At 47.3% G+C, this 25744-nt stretch overlaps 7 protein-coding genes across 7 annotated transcripts; 3 read left to right on the top strand and 4 right to left on the bottom strand.

Moving 5' to 3' along the window:
• Positions 1-9: 9 nt before the first annotated feature.
• AKAW2_31504S (uncharacterized protein) lies at positions 10-2128 on the bottom strand (the record flags this gene model as incomplete). The annotated part of the gene is made up of 2 exons (XM_041688137.1): positions 10-1363; positions 1416-2128. 2 exons carry the CDS (start codon positions 2126-2128, stop codon positions 10-12), a joined length of 2067 nt encoding a protein of 688 aa, XP_041541951.1.
• A 390-nt stretch (positions 2129-2518) lies between these two features.
• AKAW2_31503A (Zn(II)2Cys6 transcription factor) lies at positions 2519-5857 on the top strand (the record flags this gene model as incomplete). The annotated part of the gene is made up of 8 exons (XM_041688136.1): positions 2519-2568; positions 2783-3098; positions 3157-3266; positions 3326-4639; positions 4690-4770; positions 4821-5017; positions 5068-5584; positions 5635-5857. 8 exons carry the CDS (start codon positions 2519-2521, stop codon positions 5855-5857), a joined length of 2808 nt encoding a protein of 935 aa, XP_041541950.1.
• A 2296-nt stretch (positions 5858-8153) lies between these two features.
• AKAW2_31502S (uncharacterized protein) lies at positions 8154-9474 on the bottom strand (the record flags this gene model as incomplete). Its single annotated transcript, XM_041688134.1, has 2 exons — positions 8154-9242; positions 9295-9474. 2 exons carry the CDS (start codon positions 9472-9474, stop codon positions 8154-8156), a joined length of 1269 nt encoding a protein of 422 aa, XP_041541949.1.
• Positions 9475-10167: 693 nt separating this feature from the next.
• Positions 10168-11181, top strand: AKAW2_31501A (uncharacterized protein; the record flags this gene model as incomplete). The annotated part of the gene is made up of 2 exons (XM_041688133.1): positions 10168-10215; positions 10264-11181. 2 exons carry the CDS (start codon positions 10168-10170, stop codon positions 11179-11181), a joined length of 966 nt encoding a protein of 321 aa, XP_041541948.1.
• A 2673-nt stretch (positions 11182-13854) lies between these two features.
• AKAW2_31500S (uncharacterized protein) lies at positions 13855-15293 on the bottom strand (the record flags this gene model as incomplete). The annotated part of the gene is made up of 2 exons (XM_041688132.1): positions 13855-15051; positions 15111-15293. The coding sequence occupies 2 exons, from the start codon at positions 15291-15293 to the stop codon at positions 13855-13857; spliced, it is 1380 nt and encodes a 459-aa protein (XP_041541947.1).
• A 1908-nt stretch (positions 15294-17201) lies between these two features.
• AKAW2_31499A (uncharacterized protein) lies at positions 17202-18458 on the top strand (the record flags this gene model as incomplete). Its single annotated transcript, XM_041688131.1, has 8 exons — positions 17202-17254; positions 17308-17410; positions 17470-17488; positions 17546-17656; positions 17708-17730; positions 17781-17818; positions 17866-18009; positions 18068-18458. 8 exons carry the CDS (start codon positions 17202-17204, stop codon positions 18456-18458), a joined length of 882 nt encoding a protein of 293 aa, XP_041541946.1.
• A 5639-nt stretch (positions 18459-24097) lies between these two features.
• AKAW2_31498S (uncharacterized protein) lies at positions 24098-24870 on the bottom strand (the record flags this gene model as incomplete). The annotated part of the gene is made up of 3 exons (XM_041688130.1): positions 24098-24392; positions 24452-24671; positions 24717-24870. The coding sequence occupies 3 exons, from the start codon at positions 24868-24870 to the stop codon at positions 24098-24100; spliced, it is 669 nt and encodes a 222-aa protein (XP_041541945.1).
• Positions 24871-25744: the final 874 nt, after the last annotated feature.

Below are 25744 nucleotides of genomic sequence, written 5' to 3'. Positions count from 1 at the left end.
GCCATAATTTTACATGTAGGAGTGGATGGTCTCGCTGGAAAGTGATTCAGGGGATAGGAGATGATGTGAGGGCGGGGTAACTGTATTATGTGAGCCGACAGGTGGGGTCGGTCTTGGCGAGTGTTGTTGGATCGGTGGCCACCCGGCTTTTTGGTGCAATTTCTCAGAAACATAGTCAAACCAAGATTTCTGGATTGTCGGTAGCCAATAATTAGGAGGGGAGTTCTCCAGAAAGGTCTTTGCTTTCATGAACGCGCTATAGCCCGAGTCCCTATCTCCTAATTCAAGACATGCCCAGGCCATGGAAAGTTGACAAATTCCCGCCGCAAAGCCTTCGTCCTCAAAATCGGGGTATTTCTCCACCAGTGCTAACGCCGCGACCCATTCACGATAACCATCCTCAAATCTGGAGGTGAAACAATGTAGACGAGCACGCGCAAACTGACACCGTACGTGCATGAATTGGTCAGTTATATCTTTGTTTTCCTTGTGGAAGTCAAGTCTGGAGTCGCATAGGGTCGATAAAGCATCTATGTAGCATCCATCAGCAAGATAGGCATCGACAAGCGCTAAAAGCAGACGTTTCGCCTTCCGTTGAGGCTGATAATCCTTAATGAGTTTCCTATTTTCTTCCTTTAGGAGCCTGAGAGCTTTTGCGGGCTTGTTCAGGTCACAATAGACATCTGCCAGTCGACACACGATATTGAGGCGGAGGGTCTTCACCTGCTCTGCATACATTGGCGCCTCAAACAAGGTGCCCTCAAAACAAGTCTGAGCCGATTGATGGCGACCGTGAACTATGAATATCTTTCCCATGGTGATACTAATGTGGGGTGAAAGAAGGCGACCCATCTGACAGCGTGGTTGGAAGGGCCGCGCTGTAGCCTCGAGTAACGCGCGCGAATAATTCTCCTGTTGAACCAAATTCTCAAGGTGGGACCGCCATAGGGAATCCTCAACGGCCGCTAGTCTTTCCTCCATTCCTCCTTTAAATAGGTCGGCCATCTCTTTAGGCCTTCGATCATTGGCTGTGGCGATTGCAGTACGTCGTTCGTTTTCATAAGCCTTGGTATCGCAATAATATTTGCTAATCGCCTCTTCAGATTTCTCAGGACTGGAATTCAGTCGATAAAGGTTGCTTTTTTGAAGGGCAACCAAGCCATGCAGATACCGAGGCAGATTACTATGCTCCAATAGGCGGACGGCAAGATCTAAAGCTTCTGCGAATGAGTGGTTCGACTGGACCACGGCAACGATGGCCTCTACTACGGCGCATTTGTCGCGCTCGGGGAGATCAGATGCTCTAACACGACGAGCCATTTCGATGAAGAACGGACCCAGATCCTTTCTAGTTTGATTGACCCTAGTAAAGTCAGCCATGTGGTACTATCTCGGACTTTGCAGTTTGGTTATACCCGGGTTCCCAGGCATTCTCTCGGGGAATCATCCAGCAGAGGAGTCTCAGTATATCGACATCGCTGATATCATTCAGAGCCTGAGGTTGGCTACTCTGAGCAATCTGCTCTTTTGTCTTCTTGACCCATTCTAAAGCCTCCTGACTAAGCCCAACATCTTCTAGCGTCTCCTCAATGACTTCGCCGCTGCTTGACCATCGTTTTTGACTCTCGTGCGCCAATCTGTTGAAAAATGTCTTGGGAGGCTCGATGTGACGTAAGCGTTGACCGACTTCCTGTATGTGTTCGATTATGACATGAATCGAATGACGCAAGGAAAACAATTTGTTTGGCGTAATGGAAATAATAACGATTCTCCCGAGGCGCAAACCTCCGTATTCGTGAGCTTGTACAAGTAGAGCGTTATATAACATGTTCCCGTAGAAGGACCTCCTTTCCCGTATTATCTGCGATTCCTGCCCATGTGCAACACGTTGAAGATACTCAAGATGGCTAGCTCGTCCCAGTGTTATGCGGATAAATTCATCTATGGTCTGGGAGTCTGACTTCAGAACGAAGTCAACGTGTTTATCAAGTTCAGCCATCAATTCTTTGCACTTTGCTCGAGCCACTTCGTCAATATTGATCGTTTCCTTCGCGACCGATTCGAGGTAGCCGCGAGAATTCTCGTACAGACTAGATCCCTCTAACTGGCTAAATGATCTCTTAGGCATGGTTCTCCAATAACAGCTGTCGCATCTGGCGGAAAAGGAGGCCTGGCATGAAGTGAGAGGAGCGGTCACAGCCAAGTAGTGAGCGGCTACGGAGGGCAATCAGTCAAGTGATGGGAGTGATCGCAACCAAGGTGTGAGCGGTCACAGCCAAGTGAAGAGCGGCTACAACCAATCAAGTGCTGGGAGTGGTCCCAACCAACTTAGTGAGCAGTCACAGCCAAGTGGAGAGCGGCTACAACCAATCAAATGGTGGGAGTGGTCACAACCAAGTTAGAGATGGAAGGCTGTCCTTGGCGGAAAAGTAAATAATTAGTAAAATTGGGGAACCCTCAATATGTCAACCATCAGCTCCAGCGCCCACTTCCTTTCGAACAACATGAGGGGAAACGTATGGCTGCTGATCGCTTCGTATGCATGCAGGACATCAAGGATGCCGCAAGGTACATTATCAATTTCCCTAAACTCTACTACTAGTATTTATCGTCCCTCATCTCCTCATCGCTTCTCTTATAGTATTTACTTCTAAATAAAGCTCTTTGTGACTAGCGTTCATGGTTGTTCTGGCATCCTCTTCTCGGAGAGAAGCACTCAGTCAGCCTTAATCAAGGCTCGAGAATTGGAGGTAACAAGAAACTAATCTGAACATCATTGTAGGACGGGAGGGAACCTTGACACTCTCCTCGACTTGCTGACGATTGCATGGACCATGTCTATCCCACGCGAGACCAACACCTCCTGGATTGTGGTACCACCTCTGGAAAGCCACGGCCAGGTGAATGCATCTCCCCTTGAGCGTATAGAGTACGAGGCAGCCCATTCATTACTACATTTCCGCGGAGACAGGGAATTGCCCCAGCTTGTTCACGGCGGTCGGAATGAGGAACCGCAGAGATTGATCCACTCCTTTGGCCACCGTGACACTTTGCTGTCTGGCCTTTCTCGACGGTCCAGAGTCCGTCGCGCGACACAGGTAGGTCACAAATACAGATCGATCGTTATTGTTCCTAACAAGCCTCCGACCATACCAGGCCTGTGATCAATGTCGAGTTCGGAAAGTAAGATGCGATGAGAAAGGGCCGAGGTGTACACATTGCGAGGAGTACGATCTGTCATGCGTCTACAAAATGCCGACTTATAAGTTAGTTGTTCTCCTCGCTCCCTGCCGGGTATTATGTATTTGTGTTGAGATCGGGACAGAAAGGACAGAGAGCTCCAACAGCTCCTGGATCGGATACGAAAGTTGGGCGAGAGCTTCGAGGAGCGTTTATCATCTGTGGAAGATGCGCAGGTCAAGCACAGCTTCCTGGTGATGAAGCTGAACCCTGGTGCCATTCTCAGAGAGCAGCCTCTCCAATACTTGCGCAAGGGAAACCTCCCCGGTACTTTCGAGAACAGAACGTTATCTCAAGGTGGGAATGATAGTAATATAAATCCAGGCGCCGACACCCTCAGCAGTAACCAGGTTTTCGTAACTGGCAGAAATAGCCAGTTAGCCTTTCCCGTCGAATTTATCACTACGGCTGAGAGGTTACTAATATGGCCTTCCATCAGGGAATTCCTACCTGAGGGGTATGACGACGATTATGTGACAGAGTTGGAAGAAAGTCACGGCCTCATCCGCGCCTACGGAAGTGGTGAAGGTGACGAGACCAGTGAAACTCCAAAGGCATTAACCACATCGACCGACCTCAGCACTGCCGTGGGAGAACAGTACATGTACCACCCCTCCATCCGCGAGCCATGGGGTGGCATCAACCAGCCGCAATCGAAGCTCGCGGATAATGGACTAGATGACGCTGGCTGGGTGACAGTCGGCCCGAGTGTGATACGTCGCTACTTGAACAGTTATATGGAGCACTTGTATAAGTTCCATCCATTCCTTTGCGACACAGAAATACAATGGAACGTTGAACGGTTCATCACGACATACTGTCCCAGCACCGAGGACCAGAAGCAGAAGAGTGGGAAGCGGAGGCGCTTGTGCGATGCTCGTCAAGATACAGGTTGCTATGCGGGATCTGCAGTCACCATCAGGCCTGGGTCAGGGCTCAGGAGGGTCGAAAAGTCAATTGACAATGCCATAGTCTTGCTGGTCCTTGCGTTGGGCAGTATCTGCGAAGTCCGGGACCGACCGGTCCCAGGTCCCATCGTGGATCACATCATTGACCTTAGGGAAGAACGGATCCCACAGACTCCGGGAACATTGTCGCGCAGTGTCCTTCCTCCCGGAGAAAGAGACTTGATAGTTGCCTCGCAAATTGATCGCTTCCGTTCTCATTTTATGGATAACGGTCGAAAGAGTACCATCATCGGGAACCATGATGTCATTCCTGGATTGGCGTTTTACGCCTATGCAGCCAGTATTCTTGGAATTTTCCAGGGCGTGAATAGTCTGCAGCATGTCCAGGCGGCATTGCTCGCGGGCCTGTATTCCGGCCAACTGGCTCATCCTTTCCAGAGCTATGGGTGGATCTCCCAGGCTGCTCGAGCCTGTCAGGTATTGGTTCGATCGTATGGTTTACCAGTCACTTCAATGTTGAGAAAAGGGCTAATCTGTACAGACAACGGTATCGGGAGATGCGTGATGGTGCTGTGAAGGACCTTTACAATTTTGCGTATTGGACCTGTTTCCAGCTGGAAAGGTAAGCTCATATCAGTATGATTTAATCGCAAGGCTTAATATCCAATCAAGTGAAATTCTGGCCCAGCTTAATCTCCCTAATAGCGGTATTTCGCTGTACAGAGATGATGTTCTTCTCCCAAGCGGTCGTTTCACTCTAAACCAGCGAGACATTACCACTGTAACGAGGATGATGTCTTTATACTCGGCGCAGATCTTCCTCCAGAAGACTCTTTACCACGTCCATACCGAGTTGTACAAAGTTGAAGGTAGGATTTCTACTGATGTAGGATAAGCAGACTTTAGTAATGGCAAACAGAACATGACCAGGGTTACTGGTCTTCCACTAAAGTGGATATCTTGAGCAGCATACTTGAGCAGTGGCGAAGTATACTCCCCGATTTCCTGAGATGGGAAGATGGGGATCCTCCATCGGACGATATCAAAGTTGCCAATATGCGGTCTGAGTATTATAGTGCCCGCTACCTTATTTACCGGCCTATCCTGTATTACGTTCTCCACCTCGCGCGACAACCAAAAGTCCCTGTTTCTGGTGCCGTAAAGTCCTGCTCGAAGTCGCAGCAGGTCGCTCTTTCGATTACACAAAGCCAGAGTGCTACCAGCATGGCGCGCCTGTCCAGCGAGGTTCGGCCTGCGCTAAATCCGCCGCCCTCGGATCAGGCCGGAGGTGAGGGTCCGTATACGTACCGCGAGCTACCGTCGGAACTGCGTCATGCATGCAAAATTTGCATCGATTCTGCGATTTTAAGCACGGAGGCTTTTGATGGCATCAATGGTCGACCAGTGGTCACTAATATCTTTGGAATGGGTCATGCGTATGCTGAAACTCCGTTCAAATAGTGTATACCTGTTAATCAGATGGCAGACGATGTGGTAAAATGCTGGTTCTGTTAGCAACCCATAATTCCCGCCTATCAGAGTTAGTGGAGCGAAAAGCCCTCCAGCGGCTTCTTCAGGGAGCAATCAAATCCCTACTGCAGAGTCGTTACACCTCTCCTACTCTGCGAATCAACGCGGAAATCCTCGGCGATGTTTACGAAAGGGTTTTCGGGGAGCCCGCTACTGTCTCACAAGTAGGGACGTATTGATCTTCCTTCGCTCAGTGCAACGAGAATTAGTTAGCTTCCCACCGATGATTTTCGGCTCAACGAGCTGTACACAGACAAACCTTCAAACTTGGCAGTTTTGGGACAGCGGAACTAATCAGGAAACGCCAGGTAGTCTAGTCGCAATACGCTCAAGGACCAGACGGTATCAAGTGACCGGAACCATAGAACACCAAAAGCCACATTATACATTCCAGATAGCTCAATGTTGAGGGCACTTGGCGTTTTATCTTCTTCGCGTAGAGGATGATGGTGGTGGTGGTGCCCCTGGTTATTCTAATGCCCGTAGTATCATAGGCTCGCAGGCAGCGTGATAGGACTGAAGGAAACATTACTTCAGCATTGAAAGTTAACCGTGTCAATTTTTTTTCTTCATATTTCTTTGTATGAATAGATATGGAGAAGACTCACAAGTAGAAGGCAGATCTTGGTGACGTGAAGGGCAAGGCAGCTGAACTGAATGAGAAAATTGAATCATGTAAACTGCGTCACTCATCAACTTAAGCTATTTAGGCAGAGAAATCTAATAAGTATTATAGCCGTTCGTTGAATGGATTGGACAGACGGCTACAATCCCCCCTTAGATCAACGGAGGAGGCAAATCTCAAGCATCGCGTAACAAGTGCATATTCTACTTCAAAGCTGGGATCCCGTTCAGTAGAAACTGACTGCACACGGAAAATAACAGGAAATGAATTGACCTAAGGAAGCTGGCTTATTACCTAGTATTACTAGTCTCTGGCTTCAATAGGCTGTGAGTCCGTTCTAGCTAGTGCTCCATAGGCTAGTCTCGACCCCACTGCCCATCGATGACTATCCAGGATTTAAGTTGGCTCAAGAAGCTAACCCCCTGTCCAATCATCGTATGTATCATTATGGAGGGCCTAGTTGATAGTGACATGTCCCTACCACCGATAGTACAGTAGAGCGTAAATAATGGTTACTGGAATTTCGAATTCTTTTCGGTTGTTGAGGGCGCGAAAGTGCATCATTTGAGGGCCATGATTGGATGAGGCGAAACTTACTAAAGTTAGACAGCGTGGTCGCGTTGAGGAATGAATGGCATAAGGTAGTTTAACACGTAATTGTGAGGCGATATCTAAGCGCAGAGACCAATGAGCCAGTATTATGTGCGCCTCTGAAAATGATGCAGTTCAATACATTTACATTGCGGACCAAAATACATCAGAAACCCACATGTCTAATCTCTATAAACCCTTGGGGGTGCTCCCTGAGGCAATGACGCAGCCACCCAGAATAATCTCGGAGGTCCCTCCGACACCCCTCCACCGGACATTCAAAACTCGGTTCAATCAATCTTTCCCTGACTTGGGTGGTTTGCTTGGTACCTTGGCCGGGAGAGATCGGCTGAGATGTTCTAGCAGGACCTCAGTTTAAACACACGATCATTCAGTAGTATAAGATATTATTGATAACAGGATCATTACCTCGTATTATTCTCAATGTCGGTATCACAGGGTTCCATGTCAATCGGAAGAGCAACCGTATTTAATAGGTTGGAAATGTTGAGCTGCCAGGGCTTTGACGACATTTTATGGGAGGCGCAAAGGGCAGGGTAAATAGACTTAACTAGCAGTGAAAGATGCTAGCTCTCTGCGATGTACATGCAGGTAAGAGGATGCTTTTATTTATAGATTGCTAAGAAGAATCGCTGAAGTGTTGCGAAATCAAATGGCCCCATACTCTGTATAACCGAATAAAAAACATAACGCCGCCATGTTCAAGGGGATGTGAAAACATGTAGCGTTGAGTGCCTAGCTGTATTGCCTCCTCGAAAGAACTACATGAGTCCAGACCAACCACAACTGAACACTATTAGCTTACGTAATTTCTAATCTCTACATTGACGTAGCAGGCGCGTATAACACCGCCGGAGTCAGAGAAGTAATAAAAGAAAAAGGGAACAGGTCCAGCGCCTCCACTGAAACGGACGGTCGGGCCGAATTGGCCAAATACATTGACGGCACGTCAGACGCACCTCGAATATATCTGTTAAAGAGGAACTCACGTTGTTAAGACACTGGAACGTGTAGGCGTACGAATTGAAGTTGAACGATGTCGATTGAAGACATACGTCGTAGTTAGGCAGGGCCTGTCTGCGTTGTTTCTTGTGGACTGAACATATTCGGATTGTCTCAATCGGGTCGAGCAAGGGGTGGCCGCCCTGGCCTGTAGGCTCATTTTTGATGAGCCCCACTCAGCGACAAGTGCGGGTCTGCCTGCGACGCCATTCCCTCTTATTGAATGACCTAACTAATTAATCAAAACTCTGACCGGGGGTGACGCATCCATCAGAGGCGCCCGGAGGCGCGAGTGAGCCCAACAACTGACTGCAACCCTCCATAAGTGGAGACCATTCTTCCGGGATTTCCAAAAGTGTTGGGTACCGGTGTATCGAGTCCGGTATGGAGAATACCTCTTCCCAGGTGATATGATCAAGCCGAGACATTACATTCAGGAGGGTAATCCAGATACCTGGCTTTCTCAACGATAACTCTATCCAATACAGCTTTTTACCGTGCCTAATAGTGTTGATTAACCGTGACGTTTTGGGTAATCCGTCCGCCCGGATAAAGTCCTCTAATGTACCACCTCTCGAATGATAGCGCCGAATGAGATATCGTACAGCAAGAGCACGAAGAAACCATTTCCTTAGGTCAGTACCCCGGTCCACGGTGAGAAATGCCAACCTCGGATCTTCACCAGCGGGACAAGCTGCTAGAATAAGACCGGTCGGATCCAGGTTCGTAAAATACTCCAGGATCCGGGAGGTGTAAGGTATCGCACTACGGAGGAACGCGTCCGCAGTGTCCGAGCGATGGTTGCCTGCCATTACTAGCCTCTCTTGCGGGAAAAAGGAGTCGGCTAGAGTTGCCTGGGTCTCTGCTTTGACCAGCCCAGGTGGCACTGTTCGCGAGAGGAATCTCGAGGCATTGTACGCTCCTGCAACGAAAGGGAGGCAGTATTGGTCAATGTGTAGGCCAATGATATCCACCGACACTCCCATCCACATCAGGATGCCGTTTCCGTTACCTTCCTCTATCCAGAGCCCGCCATGTGCAATAAAGATCTGATCAGCACGAATTCGTATTTCAAGAGTGCTGATTTGACTGTCTCGCAGCTCATTATCCGTTCTGATCCCTTGGGATCCGGGATAGACTTTGAATAGACCGTTCTCAGCCCCGAGGCCCCCTCTAATAGGCCTCCAGATGGAGATCCCCTGGACGCAGGGATGTGCCCTCCGGGGTCTAGTACCCGTGGAATTTGGGGCTAGCTTGTGAATGATTGGTCCTTGCCGGACCAATCCTTGAGCCGTACCAAAGTGCCTAAGAAGAACAATATCTAGCTGCATGATTGGGTTAGAAGTTATGAAAACTTCGGCCTATGCTGACACATACGTTGAAGCCATGCTCCATAGCTTGCTGCCACTCCTGTTGATGATCGGCAGAAGTCAAGTGCTCCGCTGAATCTGGACGGTCAGGATGCCCAAGTGCATTCTCTTCAACAGACAAAGAATGTACAGGAGATTTTTCAGTTATTACCCCACTATTAATATATTCATACCCCTGTTGGTCCATGTCCACTTCATGGTCGTTGTGCGTATATTGTTCGAGCAGGTCATAGCTCGACTGCGGGGATGATCGGGCTTCCAGCTTGGCAGAGTTTGAGCTTATGTAATACGGTCCAGGGAGGAGGATGAGACAATCAATGACACATTACCAGTCACAGACTTTAGAGAGGTGGCCTAGAACAGGACATATGCTGGGTCGCTTAGAAACCACCTGACAACACAACCAATAGAATGTGATCAGCTGCTTGGTATTGCGCAATTCCTTGGGAGACTGACAAGCCCCCGTCCACCTCCCTTTATCCGTGTCCGGAATAGTTCAGTGTGGTATGCTCATTTCAGAGCACAGTATTTCGGAGATTGCATGCAGGCGGAGAGACCGAAGAACGGATCATCCACTGTCGAAACGTATCACAACTGCCCAATCATGAAGGGCCGGGAAGAACTTCGCCTGCGGTTGATCTCAAGCCTTCCATGGCTCAGGCCTTGTCCAGGATTCCCTGGCAAAGCTCCCCTGTGTCATACGTCTCAGTATGCCCCGGCGTATTGTACTTTTATCAAGATGCGGAACTCCTGAAGAGAGGATCATGCTTTGGCCGTCATAGTCACTGTACATATGATGCGCTAGTCTTGCGCAAGCGCACACCGTCATTTGGCGGACACTGCATTGCCTCTGTTACGCTGCTCTAAACTCGCTTGGACCATGGCCTACAACTTCTGCAGTGGCTACCGGAGTCCGCTCTTGATGACAGTAAGTTCACGCGGCTACTCGTCCACTGTATGCTCATGGGAACGGTAGGACTCGTCCCAGCGATTGTCCTTAGGCAGTCTATTATCTAAAGCCCCCTCTAAGGCCTCTGACCGCGTGCCCTTCTATACGCTTCCTCCCTCGTCTGCATTGAGAAACAAATTACTGCCCTATGAGGGGCTCGCTACACTGCCCTCCGGACCAGCAAGCCCCGTCTTGACGTCTTCGCCTCGACCAGCGCTCGAAACGTATCACCATCCACGGTGCTCGAAAGGTCCTCCCAAGACTACACTGTTTGAGCGTAGTCGGCATTATAATGAGAACGATCTGAGTGAACCGGAACTCCCCATTCTCTCAGTTTCCCAATACGAGCCTCTCGCCAAGTCCACTATTGAACTCTTGTACCTCAACCATATGAAACTGTCCATATGGCCTCCACGCGATATCTCCGCCAACCGCATCACTGTTCGCAAGTTTTGTAGACGGCGACGGGATGAAGAAGACCTGATAATCGAGTTTCCACAACCAATGAATTTTGTGAGCTGCCTTCTCCTCAAGGACATTCCATTACGCAAAGCCCTCCAGCCCTTTGTTTTGCTGGCTCTAAGGAGCTTTTATGAGCCATACAGGAGCTACAGGAGCCGAATCCGTCTTTCAGAGCTTATTCATCACCTCTTGAAGGACCTCACTGATCTTTATTTTCTCGTTCTTTCTCTTCATGCTTTAAACCTCAACATGTCTGCTTGCCGTTTTACATATCCTGGTGGGAGGCTAATTGGATCGTCGCCAACTGAGCGATCCTCGCTGCGGAAGTTGATCCAGGAACAGCGACCGAATCCAAGTTGGGCCTATTATATGAAGAGATATCCACAGATGGGTGGCTTCAAAAAGGATGAGTTGGAGTCAGCAGCCGTGAAACTTCCAGGGAACCTGATCTTTGTATTTCGAAGTTATGCTGAGGGAGCGTGAGAGTCATGCAATAGTGGGTTGTCTGGCCTCAAGAGATACACACAGGCCATGTTTTCTTGGCCCCCCTACTTGCTTGTTCCTTCACGTCCTGAAAGCCATGTACTTATGTTAGCGATATCTGTTATTTCCACTGGCCGCACCCCTTCATCGTCTCATTCCACAACTCAACGCCTTAATTACCACTTGTAACACGCCAGGTGCGAGGTAGCGATGTGGCCACTAGAACAACATACTTCTTGGCCTCTTCTAGCGCTGCCTCTCGCTCCTTCTGCTGCGCCGCCATCTCCGCCTGATGCTTCTCGCGCTTCTGCTCGTACCTGGCTAGCGCAGAATGTGCCTTTTTGACGGTGCCTTGGCTGATTCTTCCCAAAGGTGTTTTTTGATTCTTCTGAAGGCGATTGACTGAGATCCAGCGAAGGCAATGCCTATTCAGCGTTAAGATAACATGCAGATGGCTTCTCGAGAGCCTCAATGAACACACACGCCAACTACTCAGAGGGTAGAGCGTTTGACCCATGCGCTGATTCCTTGTCTAGCCACTATTCCGCATACATGGCATCCCCATGATGTTTAGTCGGGTCATCGACGATGTGTAGAATCTCGCTCGCGGGCAGGTCTTGGAAGATGTAAAAGGGCACGGCAATTGCGAGAAGAAATCTTTCTTGCAGAGTAGCAAATGGAAAGAGGTATAACGGACAGATACTGCACTTAACGGGGTATCTGAGCCATGCAGGGCATTAGCGAGAGCAAGGAGAGACGGGATCAGCCTGGAAACATCAAGTCAGGAAACTAGCCTCTTTCTCAGGAAAAAAAAAAAAAGCATCCATATACCTGCACACTATTGATTTTACCTTTCAGCTTTATGACAAGGTATTGAGCAAAGAAGACGAAAAGACTCTTCTGTCTTCTTTGTTTGGCGTATCTTCTAGTGCTGCCTGTCAAAGGAAATTGCATGTCTTACGCGTGCAAATACCGGTCTGTGCGTCTTCCGAGTCTCTTCTATACATTTAGCTCTCTAATCCTCTTAATAAAGTAGGAAATAATGATGTCTTCCCAAACACCTATCTGGTAGTCTACCAGACCTTTCTCTTCGAGATCATCACAGAGAAGTATAAGAGTGTCCTCCAAGTCCTCAAGTAGGTCAATGTCTGTAGCCTTCGTAAATGCTATCCAGCAAAGATTGTACGTTTTCCAGAATTCGTGTACTGTCAATTCACCCGGCCCCTTTTGCTGGTTGTATTGTTTGTAATCAAACTGTAGATCTGGGTAATATCTAGCATGATGACTATAGAGGCTGGCACTCTCTATCGATTTTAATAGTGAAGCTGCAGCGTGGAAGTCAAGGTTCCCTATACAGCTGTGTATCCCGTCCATAATACTTATAATATCGCATTCATGTTCGACATCGGATATATTTGGGTAATTCGGCGGCAGAAAACGTGCGGTCAGAGATTCAGAATGCGTGAGTAGGGGCTCGGTGGCATATGGTAATTGCTCTTTGGAGCTGGAATTTCCGATTAGTAGCTAGTTCGAACGGGTTTCGTTCATGAGGGCATGAATACCGGACTAGTTGTTCAGTTGCAAAGGGAAGTCGTGTGTGGGAGCTAGGATACCAGGCTGGTGGCTCAGTTGCAAGTAAGAAAGGGTTGCACTGCAAGGCCACCGGCTCGGTCGCAAAGGGAAGTCGAGCGTGGGGCCTAGGGTGCCAGGCTGTTGTCTCGGCTGCCAGTAGAAATGGATTGGACTGCGAGGTCACTGGCTCGGTCACAAGATGTACTTGACCAAGGAAGCCGGGATGCCAGACTGTTGATTCGAGATTATATAAAGCTGCCCGTGCGGTTCTTTGACTCGGGGTAAGTTGAGACATTGTGGTGCTTCACACATTGACATCCGTCGCTTCGCTTCTCACCAACCCACTGTAGATTGGACAAGCATCTAAATGTAAAAGTCTAAGACATATAATACTGAGATAGAATTCGACTTATGAGAAAAGTACATGAAGATAGTAAATAAGAAGCGATCTGATTGGGGAAGCTTTCATTATTTCTCTAGTACATGAATTTTCGCTGATCCGAGTTATCCGAGGTAGGTTCCTATACATCAGCCCCTACCCTGCGTCCTAGTGCATCATCGTTAATAATATTACAGTTATGGCCTGTTTCTTTCTCCTTCTGTAAACACAAGCCATCCAAGGTCCGGGTCATCCTCGGCAAAGGCCGATCGGACTCGGTTTATGCAAGGCGTGATAGTCAAGAGAATTCCTGTTTGGTGGTAATTTACTAGACCGCTAGGGTTCCTTATCATAAGATTAGCGAATATACAATTTCAGAATATTATCTGGTTGCAACCATCCTGTTTCTATTGCTTACGTTCAGGGTAGGGTACTACGTAGCAGCCTGGGCCAGGGTGCTGCAGACGGCTGATTCAGATGGGCGAACTTGGTACTGTTCGGTCTACCTACTCTGTACGTGCGGCTGGTCGTACTATGTAAAGACAAATTGAAGGGACCCATATTCGAGATTCCGCCCCACATTATAGACTCAACGACTAAGTTTCCTCGAATCATGGTAGGTGATAGGTCACCCTGGCTAGGGTATCATTCTTTCTTGCCCCTTCCTTCCCTCCCTTTACCCAACAAACGCGGACCTGGTCAAAACCACTGCTGAGAACATTTCACATACAGGTAGAGGAATCGGAATAAATGCCTGTCTCAATAGAAGTTACGAACATCTGATAATTCTTTGCATACATTTCCCATTTTCCACGTATCAATGAACTTGCATGCAATGTTTCAGGACATTGATGCCTTATCTCGTCGCTCAGTCTTTTAATACTGGGGTATGAAATCTCACCAAGGCGATCAACAACCGGAAGAAGGAACGGAGCTACTCCAGGCTCCGCAAGCTCGCTTGCGAGAGCCTGGATCTTTCCACCCCGATTTAGTATAGCTCGTGTACTCTCCTCGTCATAGCGGTATTTAGCCGCAAAGGCACTCTGCATTCCACCACGGAAGCCTTCGCGATAGATATTTTCCCAGAATTTATTATTGTCTTTTCTGGTATCAAAATCTGGGTAATCCTTGAAATACTGCCAGGTCTTCGCTTGGACATCCAGCAAATAACGAAGCTTCTCAGACTTAGGGGTTTTTCTGGAGATTTTACTCGGTGGGTTGCTTGCAAAGATGTCCTCGTATCGATCGCCATTAAGGAAACGAATCATTTGTTGTTCCTCATTGCGCAGGGTATTGATAACCTGCGTAATCGTGTTCCAGTCTTTCCGGAAAGGTGGGTTTAACTCCGTGTTTGGATTAGAGAGATGTGGATCACTGCTGTGCTCCATTGTTCTAAGGCTCTGGTATCCCTGATCCTGGACCGGTAGTACAGGACTGCAAAGTATCTGGAGTCTCTTGTGTTCAGGGATACGTCGTAAGAACGGGGCAACCAATGATTCAAACTCAATGTCGCTTCGCGTAAGGTTTGCCTGGCTGTCGGAGTAGCCCATGCATACGAAATCACACGGGCGTTTACCCGGGCTAAATCGAACCAGTGTGCCTGCCTGGATAACCAAAACCCGGTTATAGCCGACTGAAATTGGTTCCCACCTTGACCCAGACCGATCTGTATCCGGCTGGAACCAATCATATACCCGATGTACATCCCAAGCAAAGGAGCCAGAGCATATTTCAAAGAATCCATTCCCACTACAGAGCTCTTCAGCGAGTGGTCGAAATAGGACAACAAGCCGAGATTTCTTGTCACTGGGAGTACCAATGACAAAGGTCTGCGGCTGAGTGCTCTCACCGTCGTAACGGACAATTCTCGGCTCTATGTAATGTTTATTTTGCTCCTTTCCCAAATAGAAGAGCAGGGACTAGAAATACTCAGTACTCTGTATAGATGTAATACAACATGCAAAAGAGGATAACATACTGAAGCTCCTCGATGCATGTGGTCGCGGACTAAAGTGGAGAATTTTGAATCGGGATTTCGCCATATTGTGAAGTTTCCGATTAACGTTGGTCTTTCCCCATTTTGAGCAGTCCTTAAATCTTTGATGGATTTTTCAGATGGCGATGATACTCCTTCGAGGAAACTATAACCATCTCCCTCCATACTGAGTTGAGTCTAACGTTTTGTATTGTTTTATTACTGTGGAGAGATTCGTTTGGCTCTATTGTGGTGTGAGCGGGGTAGGCACGTGATCTATCATAACATCCAGGAAGTAGGACTGCATAGCACCGGCCAATAGTATATGAGAGGATGATAATGTAGATCAGGAATGATATCTGCTCCATTAAAGCAGGAGACTACAACGATGTGACAGGATAACAGACTACGACGTGACAGGATATCGGACAAAGATTCATTGAACGTTATATGGCCCTCTTATATTACGTATAGCGTATAATTAAGAGTTACACGCTTCCGGCTAAGATGTATACGCCCAGAGCACGGTATGTTGCGCTGTGTTCTCGCGATGGAAGGGCTCAACCCAGTTAAAATCTCCCCTTCTCCCTAGTAACCGTAATTCTCCGGTAAAGATGATGCTGTGTGATTATATCTATTACCTGCTTTGAAGCCAGCGTTTCTTCGTTCAACACGATTACTTATTCTACACATTACCTGCTTCACTTTGTGCTGGTACTACGGACGCCTGGCATCTCGGCTTTCTATATAGAAAGCTTTCCCAAATGCCTCCACAGATGCCAATCCAGGACGTGGCATACTGAATGTATTCGGTTCTTTTGGATTTCTAACAGGGGCTTTTAGCCACAATTGTTTCGTTAAGAGAATGCTTTAGGAAGGTGGGGCTTTCTGTTATTGGGCACAACCTCCCAACTACTCCGTACATACACACATTACCGTTTCTATTATCGGGGGAGAAATTATTTGCCTTCTACACATATCACACCCTTGGTCAGAGCTGTGTAACTCCGCTAGAGTGTGTACAAAGACCGGACCAGGAAAGAAGAGTAGCTGGTAGTAGCCGAAGATATCCTAATCTCAGTTGCGGAGTGAGACACAGTATTAGATTCTAGTTGCTCTGAGCTATTGAATGACGCGAGGCAGCCGTCACCACCTTTGTTACTACTGGTGATCATAAGGGATGTGTACCAAAGTGAAGTGGGCTATTACCCATGATGCCCACCAGGTTAAACCAGATACGAGGAGAGAGATACTTTAGATTTGATAGAACCAAATGTACATACACTGCTGCCAATGGTTCTCCTTCCTAATCCATATACAAAACATAGGCGTATACTCTTACATTCAACCGAGCTGTCTTGTTATACGAGTGTCATGCACTGTATCGATCACCTAAAGGTGCGATCTGCTGAGAAATTGGTATGTGTAATCGAAGATTACAGTTAGGTGGGGCGGTTTCTACGGGATAACCCTCATGAAGTCAGAGCCCACTTGAAGGATCTCCTACAAGAACAAGAAAGGGCCCATATGATTGGTGTGAAACTTATGTTATCTGGTAGGCGAGTCATATCCTCTATATGTCGGTCACCAGGCTAACCATAACAATCTAGGTAACGAAGATCCTGGAAATGGACCGTGATGCGGAGGGCTGTGATTGGTCACTTCCTGGCCGTGATCAGAAATATCATGGGCAGTGGTTCGGACGGCCTTAGCTTGAGTCGGGAAATGGTACAATACAGCAAGGGAGGGACGGAGGGAGGGGATATAACACGCCAAGTAAAATAGCCTGTCATCTGGTGTCATGATTCAAGGATTCCTAGAGGCTGTTGGTCTTATAGCTATTGTGGGGCTATTCTTCGAATAGTATGTGTTTCGTTTCTCGTATATATTACATACGAGCCATATGTACGGAGCAGATACCATCAGGTACTGGTATATCATTCCTGGTCCGCAACGAGCAGCATCGGTGGGGCTGTTCTGGACTTTGCATAGCTGGAGGAGGTAATAATACTGAGGACTACCGCCCTTAAGACCTGGATTTCTTCTATATGCCCCGATCCTGTCCTTGCCCAGGCCTTTATACCTTCATCTTCGATGAGCCATTCAGACTCTTCAGGAACCCATGAGCCTAAGGCTCACTTGGAGATGTAAGAAGTGTCTCATATAAAATTACATGATCTTCTAATAGCAGATCTTCTAGCTATAGCGAACCTATAGGGGATGACTATAAAGAACGGGAAATACGATATGGTCGAGAATATCCTCAGAAACATGGTGACCGACACCCCTGGCCAATCGATGAGGTATACTCTTCTACTTTGGTATTCCTCTCACATCAATCGAACATTGCTGATGATAACAGTACGAAGAATCGCGACAACGTAAGTCTACCTTGCTCTTATTCATGATACCGGTCTGATTCTGAGAAGGCGAGCAAGCCGTTCGACTACAAGAACTAGAGCAGTGGGGACACCAATTTTCGATAACAACACGAACAGGAAATGTGCTTGATCTGAGGACTGGCTTTGGTCTATGGGCAATGCACTTTGGTATGACTCTCATCTTCACAAATCAAGCCTTACAATTAATCTTGGTTATAGCTGACAAGAATCCTGGTTGCCGGGTAAACCGTGATTGATCTCATGTCAGTAAGAACCAAGCTGAATGAAACAGGTTTTTGGCGTTGATTTTGTGTATATGCAGCCTTGGGAGTATGTTTGTGGCATAATGATCTAGTCCTGGATTAATTTATCCATAGGGTACCCTTGAACTGTGATTTTCACATTATTGATCTTACACAACCTGATTGGTGGGAAATATATGTGGACATCAGCCTCGTGCATATCAATGACCTCGGCGGTGACATCTCGCTGCTGAAATGTCTACTGGCTGGAGCATTCAGGTATGTATAGGAGGCTATGTTTATGTTTACATACCCAGCTAACCAAAGTTGATTACAGATGCTGTATGCCATGTGGAGTGGTAGAGCTCCACGGAATCACACTCGATCTTTACAACCGAAAAGGCCCGGCGTATAGTTTCTACAAAGATCTACAGACAGCCTACTATAAAGATGAAAGACAGCTCAGTTTACCTGAACGGTATGGCAGTGAACTATCAAATCATGGCTTTATCAATGTGGCTTCGCATCAGTATAGGATCCCTTTAAAGTCGGAATACTCTACCCATTTACAAAAGAGGTTCCTAAAGACCTGGCTCGATGGTCTAGAGGCACTCGCCCTTGATTTGATGACGAAACATCTGGGATGGACACGCGAAAGAACATTACTTGAATGCGCATTGGCACGTGAGGAGCTTCACAATGGAACCGATGGATTCCTAACTATGTAAGTACCCCCTCTTACGGTCACTTCTCATATCAACTGAAGATAAGCCTGGACAGATGGAATGTACATGGGTCGCGGCCATAGATCGTGATGTCAGCCTCTGAGGGCTCCAGGCCGGGTATTTTCGATCATGAAAGTGGTGCGATAGAAGTATTTACGGCCACAACTTGTTGCATCATCTTGTTCATGGCAGTTTCGATGTTTAGTTTGTTTGATGAGCTATGCAATATCGCTGTTCTGCAATCCCTATTTCGGGTTCCAGGCATTATTTCTGTTGAAGTGTCATACCTGGCAAATTATAAAACTCATTCTGCAGAAGAGTTATTGTTACTTATATAACATCTATATGGACCTTGAATGTGGCGCATGCAACGTATTTCCGAGTACAGAAGATCCATCCACCGGGAGCGGCGCACAGGAGCAGTGTTCCCATCTCACATCTTTCTAGTCCACCTAACCGTCGAAATATTTGCGATTCGAGTGCACCCTAGAACTTAGTACGGTTGCACCTTTCATGTCCATCTTGCCACTAGCTCCGCGGAACGGGAAGATTTGCTACTCATTACTCTCAGCAGCACTTATCTTTAACCATGGACAGTGCACCTAATCGACCTCTCATGGATGATCAAAAGGAGAATCTCCCTATCGCTCTTGCTGTAATAATACGAACGTACACTCACTACCAGGTCTCTACGAACCTCCAAGGTCATTGTTTTATCTCACTCAAAAAGAGCCATAATACTATTTCAATGGTGCCAAGTGGTGTGAGCTTCTCTTCCTTGGCAGACAATTCCAAAATGGATGGGGCTGAGGTCTGTACCAATGCTAATCAGCGCATGGCGAAACGACCAACTCACGCATGCTTTAACTGCCACAATCGCAAAGTCAGGGCAATGATCCATCCATTCTGTTGCAGGTGCTCAGAGGAGCTATGAACTTACTGAATGGTCAAAATATCTATACAAAACCAAGTTTAATTGATCCTGTGCTATTCATACAAGTGATCTGGTCGGCATAGAGTGATCGACTGAAGCCATGCATTTCTTGTTCCGTATTAGGAGAATATGCCATGTGTAGATATGTTATCAGCGACCAAGACCGGGACTCACTCGAGAATTCGGAATTCTTCGAAAACTTACAGCAAGAAAAAATCATACTTCAAGCTCAGCTTACAGAAATAGAATGGCTAGCGAAGTTTACCTCCACTAAAGCTACACAGAGGGGTAAGATCAAGACCAGAGCATTATGACATCACGGTAGTTAATCATTGGCTCAATGAATCCACCGAACAGTGTACACTGCGGAGCTTATGGTACTATGCTATCAGCTGCGCCTATTGGATGGCTCACAGCGTCCGACGGTTGGGAATTTTGAACAATGGGCCCAGAACCGTGCAACGAACAGAGAAATGGCGCAGCAGTCCGCCTCGCAAAGGGCGCAGTTCGCGACAAGAGATCGGGCCCTAACTGATACCCGGTCTCGAAAAAGAGTTTTCTTTTGCGGGAAATCACTCAACAGATGCCTTGTAGTGACGCAGGACAAGCGCTAAGTGACGTCCATTTGTTCGAAAAGACCACGCTCCTCCATTGGTAAGCATATAAATACAAGCGATGATATATTTGTCAATATCAGCTACGCTCATTGAACACGTGTTCGCTAGAGCGGTCTGATACTAGCCGAGATTGGTCAAGTATAATCACCTAAAATTGTGATCAACAGATCAGAAACTCCCAAGTTCTCGTGTAACCCTTGCTAGCATGGTCCAGTACCCGGCATTTCCGGGCATGATGGCGCCAATCATGGTTCTAAATGGCACAGAGACCTTGTAAACATGAGGCATTACAACGGCGGACAGCGACAGCCCGAGGTCTCGCAGCAGGAGTGGAGGCGTGTTGCTATGGACAATGAGATAAATCATGCCAGATGCAACAATGACCCTCCAGGCGCCCGCCCAGCAGGCCCATCATATACTGGCCGGAGTATAGGCCGGCTGGGGCCTAGATGCTGCGGTGACCCCAAGTGTCCAGATCCCAGGGTTCTGTTGTCGTAACGGGAAATACTGAAAAAAAAAAAATAAATAAATAAATAAAATAAAAATAAAAAAAAGAATAAAAGAGGAGCAAACGATATTGATACAATGGTAGGTGGGTCAAATGAGGGAATTTATCTTCGGCTCATACTATCGCCCAATGTCGTCTGGCTTTCTATTGTAGGAAGGAGGGACGTCAGCTAGCTAATAACTAACTAGCTAGTTAGTTAATGTAAGCAACGGTTGGGCGGTCCATCCTGCTATCCCATATAGAAGATGTCTTTTTGATATTATTATATCTCAGCGAATACTAGACTTGAGAAGCTCTAACTTACATATACAGTATATATATAAGAGTGAATAACTGATAATCTTTTTCGGATTTTTATAATCCTCCTTCATATGGAATATATTAAACTTTTATCAAAGACAGATAGAATACAGATAATGTAATATAATATACTACTAAATATATTCAAACCGATTTTTAGACAGCATCGAAGAGTTCTTTATATTAATTGTAGTCTGTATATAAAAATTGATTTTGCTCAGACTTCTGATGGTTAAGATATCTTCTGCCTGGAAAAGGATCGTTTGTATAGGATTACCACATGGGCCGCCCAACCGTTGATTATGTTATTGGCATTGGCTGAGTCGGCCCTTTGAGCTGCTTGAGGTTTCAGTGTCGCATCTCTTACGGGCAGGATAGCTATCTAGCCTACAGCGGTGCCGCCACATGTGGCCCCATCTCGCATAGTGCCTTGGAGTCTCATGCTAATGTAGCAGCAGACTAAAAGACTGCGTCGGCTTTGTGCTTTCGACAATGGTTCCTGGCGACCTCCATGGCGGCGTGTCCGCACTGTAGGTGTGGTGCTAAAAGTGATCAAGTACCCACCCAGTCTCGCAGCCAACCGGTCCTGACGGTTGTTTCCTGGCGCCAGGTGCTGCTGGTTCCGCCAGCTACCAGTTCTCCATGGTGAGTTGTCCAGCACTGAAAGGCTAAGTCCATATATATTGAGCAACCCCTATCTCTCTGCCGGGCAGGTGGGATTGCCACCGGTGTGGACCCGCCAGGGCATGGAAGGGTTTTCACAAGGCTAGCGAGGCGGATCTTTGGGAATGTTACATACATGCAGGATGGCACTTCGTCATAAGATATTTTAGACGCCAATTCTACGTGCCCTGCCTAGTGTATGCAGGTAAAACAAGAGGTATGCACCGCACATAAATAGGCCATACCTCCCTCCTTGATCAAGGTCGGGGTGCTTGGCTAAGGATATCTTACAAAGTCGGAATCTCATCGTGGTTCGAAGTTTCTTCCAGAGGTGCTCTAGCACGCTGTTTATACACAACCAGCTCACAACAAGCATCTATACTTGGGTTGTCTCTGATGATCAATAGCGCCGGGTAAGTCAAGATGGTCAACTCAAGCGTTGTCTTACAACCGTCATTTCAGCAAACGCCACTCCGTCTGCTTTGGCTGTTGATAGACCTTGTTTTCACGCTTGACTAATACGCAGTCATTAGCGAAAGGATGCTCTGCCAGTGGAATCGTTGCGGTCAGGTTTTCGATACGGCGCTGGATCTTTGGATCCATATGGAGCAATGTCATATCCCTCCTTCTCGCTATAAATGCTCGTCTTGCAGCATAGTTCTTGGAACGTGCCAGCAGGCATACGTCCATGCCGTCAGTCAGCATGAGGTGTCGCACAAGCATACGACTTATCACGGCGGCGAAAAGAATTTCCTCAACTTTCTAGATGGGTCGGAATCCAAGGTTTTGTGCTCCTTCTTGATCATCTTCTAGGAAGTCAAGGAAGATCGGGCAAATCGCAGTGGTGCACTTGTTTGTTTTCGAGATCGTGAGGTTGCGTTTACTACTCGTGTACCGAAAAGCATACTATATATAAAATCTACACGTGTGACGTTCTGTTGTCTACGTGATTGCCACCATCCAGCACAAACACCATGTGTGCCGCGTCAAATGTCCAGACACGATGGTGAACGTAGAGCTAATCGTCAAGAAAAGGCCAAGTTGGAATTTAATCTGATAGCAAGCGTGAAAACAAGATGTTGGTGCGCCTACTCCCTAGTAGGCAAGGCTGCTTATCGGCATCACGTGACCATATACACTTTGTTTACTTCAGCTCGCGCCCAGCTACTCCGTACGTAGCCTAGATAACGACGATTCAAGCAGCTTTAGCCTCAACTCTCCCCTTCTAATGAACGTTCCTATGGTGTAACATATATTGCTGAGTATGTATATCGGGCCCATTACACTACAATCTAAGTATGACCGCAGAGGCAGCTGGAGCCAAGTGATAAACAAACTAGCTTCGTTGTTAGACTAGACAAGGAGATACGCAAAGCTCGACCACACATACAGAGAAAAACAATTGGAAGACATGGGAGGGCGTCAGACGGCAGAAGAGCAGGTTGGCACGGGGTACTTGTAAATCCGTTTCCGAACACAAATCTAGGGCCGGTAAAAAGCGGGGTGTCGGCCCTACTTTAATCCGGCTTCCAGCTACTCAAGGTCAGAAGGGAGAAACCTGGAGCCAGGAGGGAGATGATGACGTGGCCAGGTCATGTGACCACCGCCATCCCCACAGGCCCTGACAGTCCTCGAGGAGACACAGAGTTTGTCAGGAAAGTAATACTGAAGCAAATCCAAGGGGAGTATCCTGAAGCACCATGTCTGCGGGTTTTGACCCGCTGCGAACCAGTGAGGGATAATGAGAACATCCGGCATAGTTCTGACTGACCATTTTGGCTTCGATATCCTGCTTCAGTTCCAGATACATTGTCTCTGTATCGTTTTACTCTAGCCTTGAGAAGAAGGCCTCAATCCCAGATATTGCCAAAGTCAGTTCAACACTAGTCATACTTGGACAGACGGAATAATGAACGGCAAGGGAAAACATATCGCGCGACTTTCGCTTAACCAGAGCTTTGTTTCTCTCAACAATGCTTAAGCGCTCTGTCGAAACACCCCCAATCTGCAGGGCCAATTTCAAATTCTCAATGGAGTATTGTCTGAAGCCAGGGACAAATTAACGGGACCGGTTCTTCATTGCTTGAAAGTGAAGGAGTCGATCGCTCAAACAGGCGGAGGCTAGTACCAGCCTGTGGACACGCGCTTTCGAAGCAGCCTGCCAGGGTCAAGAAAAATTTACCGGGAGAGACGAATCTCTGCAATCAGAGAACATTTTGCCTACTGCATGAATAGGCGTGGATTTTTTTATTAGGCTCTCAGGAATATCCCTACAATGCTTTGGCTGGGGAGTAGAAAAGCGAGAGAGCAGGATAAAGGTGAAGGGCATAGACGCATATCTTATTGCTGCAAATAACACCTGTTGATTTATAGCTTGCCGTACATATCGCCCTGAGGTTGAAACAAGCAACACATCACCCAGAGCAGAATAATGATGAGAATAGATTACTTTAGCTCCAGCACATCTGAGACGCTCCGTGAAAAACAGGCACTTTACAAACATTGGTCTATAGGAAGAGGAACTGAGTGTGCATTGTCCCATACCAGGAACTCGCCTAGAACACAGTGCAACTAAGCCCGGAATTTTCAGACGTATGCACCTTTGGATAGCACTGCTTTCTTAAGATGCTGGACTATCATCTGGTGACGAGGGTTGGGATAACAGAGCGGGTTCTTTCTCAGCGGCGCTGTGGCATGACGCCTCCCTGGACGGAGATTTCATACCTTTTCTATTAAAGTCACAATCCGACAGAACAAGACTCCTCCTAATTAACTGCTCATCATGGTATGGCGCATTCATAAACTCCTTAGTCAAGGCTTCATGAGACTTCAGGTTAAAGTCTTTTTCAGGCCCTGTAGACGGAAACAATCCATCCAACACCACTGAGTCTCTGGCGTAAGGGCAGTGGACAGAGCTAGCGACAGCAGTTTTGTGAGCCAATCTTGCTTTGGATCTAGACGAGCCTACACTTACGTATCGATGGCACCGGGAGGTATAGATCCTGGCGTGGCATGTGCATTCTTCTGGTCAGGTGGATGCGGACACGAATCGATCGATTGATTAGCGTCAGACTCTGTCTCAGCTGACTGGTAATCCTGGTCGAAGAGAAAGTTTGGACTCATGCCTACCAAAGGGGACCACCAGATCAGGCACTCTCCGTCAACCTTTGTTTGATCTAGAACACGGCAGCCGACTAATTTCGTTAGCGGCATTAACATCGCACCATTGTTATACTAACCTGGAACGTCATTGACCCTGGTCACCATTGACCAAGCTCGTTCCAGTGAAAGAACCTCTGCGTATTCAACGGTAATATCCACAGAGATTGTCTCCATTTCTCTATGAATTGGAGAGGAAAATGAGATGTGCAGTCCGAGCTTCTGTTCTCGCATCCGTCAGTATTTATTATCCGAATTTCATGCAACCTTTCACATAGTTTGGCTGGAAGTGGGACAGTGCAAGGACCTATTGTGCCCTTCCTGCAAGGAGACGATATTATACTACACAGGTATGGTGCTCGCAGATTTTCAGGCACAGACTGAATGCCTGTGGCAAATCTCGACTCGTTGAAACAAAGCACTTACGGTATGTAACTTTTGGGGGCTTCAATGCCCTCCCTGATTATTGGTTACTCTATGGCGTATTTGCGTCGTGTTACTCAAACCCTGCTTCCTTGATCTGGATTGTTCGACTGGTCGAGTCTCGGTGATCTTCACCACCACCTCTGTCATTATGCATCTGTTAATCTTCTCAACAAACGCCACAATTGCCATCTGTCAATTATCTCGCAAAATATTATTTTCTTTGCGGACAACACGCCTGTGCACCATTTGACTGTTCACTTATCTTGGACAAAGGATATTTATGGGGTTACATTAAGAAAAGCTAAAAGGATGGAAGGCGCTTATGCGGCCGTTGCAGATCCAGATCGACTCTCCTGGGCCGCCCAGGGTGCCCGACAGATGCAACGAATGTCATTAGAAGATACACCACCGAATTTGCATACGAGAGCCCCTTAACAGGGTTTCTAACAGAGATAGTACGAGAATCGATGATAACCAGAAATGCTTTTCTTGACTTGGACATCCAATCAACATGCTGGAACGATCATCAGAATGTACAACGAAACAGTTAAGGATGCATAGATGCAACAGGCTCAGCGCTAGCTGGCTAGTCGTGCAAGATCAGGACAACGCTGGCAACCTACCACCGAGGGTGAGGGGAGACGTCATGGTGCTTGTAGGCTTTGCTCGGTAGGCCCATTGG

Source organism: Aspergillus luchuensis, chromosome 3 (assembly GCF_016861625.1).
Source record: "Aspergillus luchuensis IFO 4308 DNA, chromosome 3, nearly complete sequence".
In the NCBI taxonomy this organism is placed as follows: domain Eukaryota; kingdom Fungi; phylum Ascomycota; class Eurotiomycetes; order Eurotiales; family Aspergillaceae; genus Aspergillus; species Aspergillus luchuensis.
This window is presented reverse-complemented; position numbering and strand designations above follow the sequence as displayed.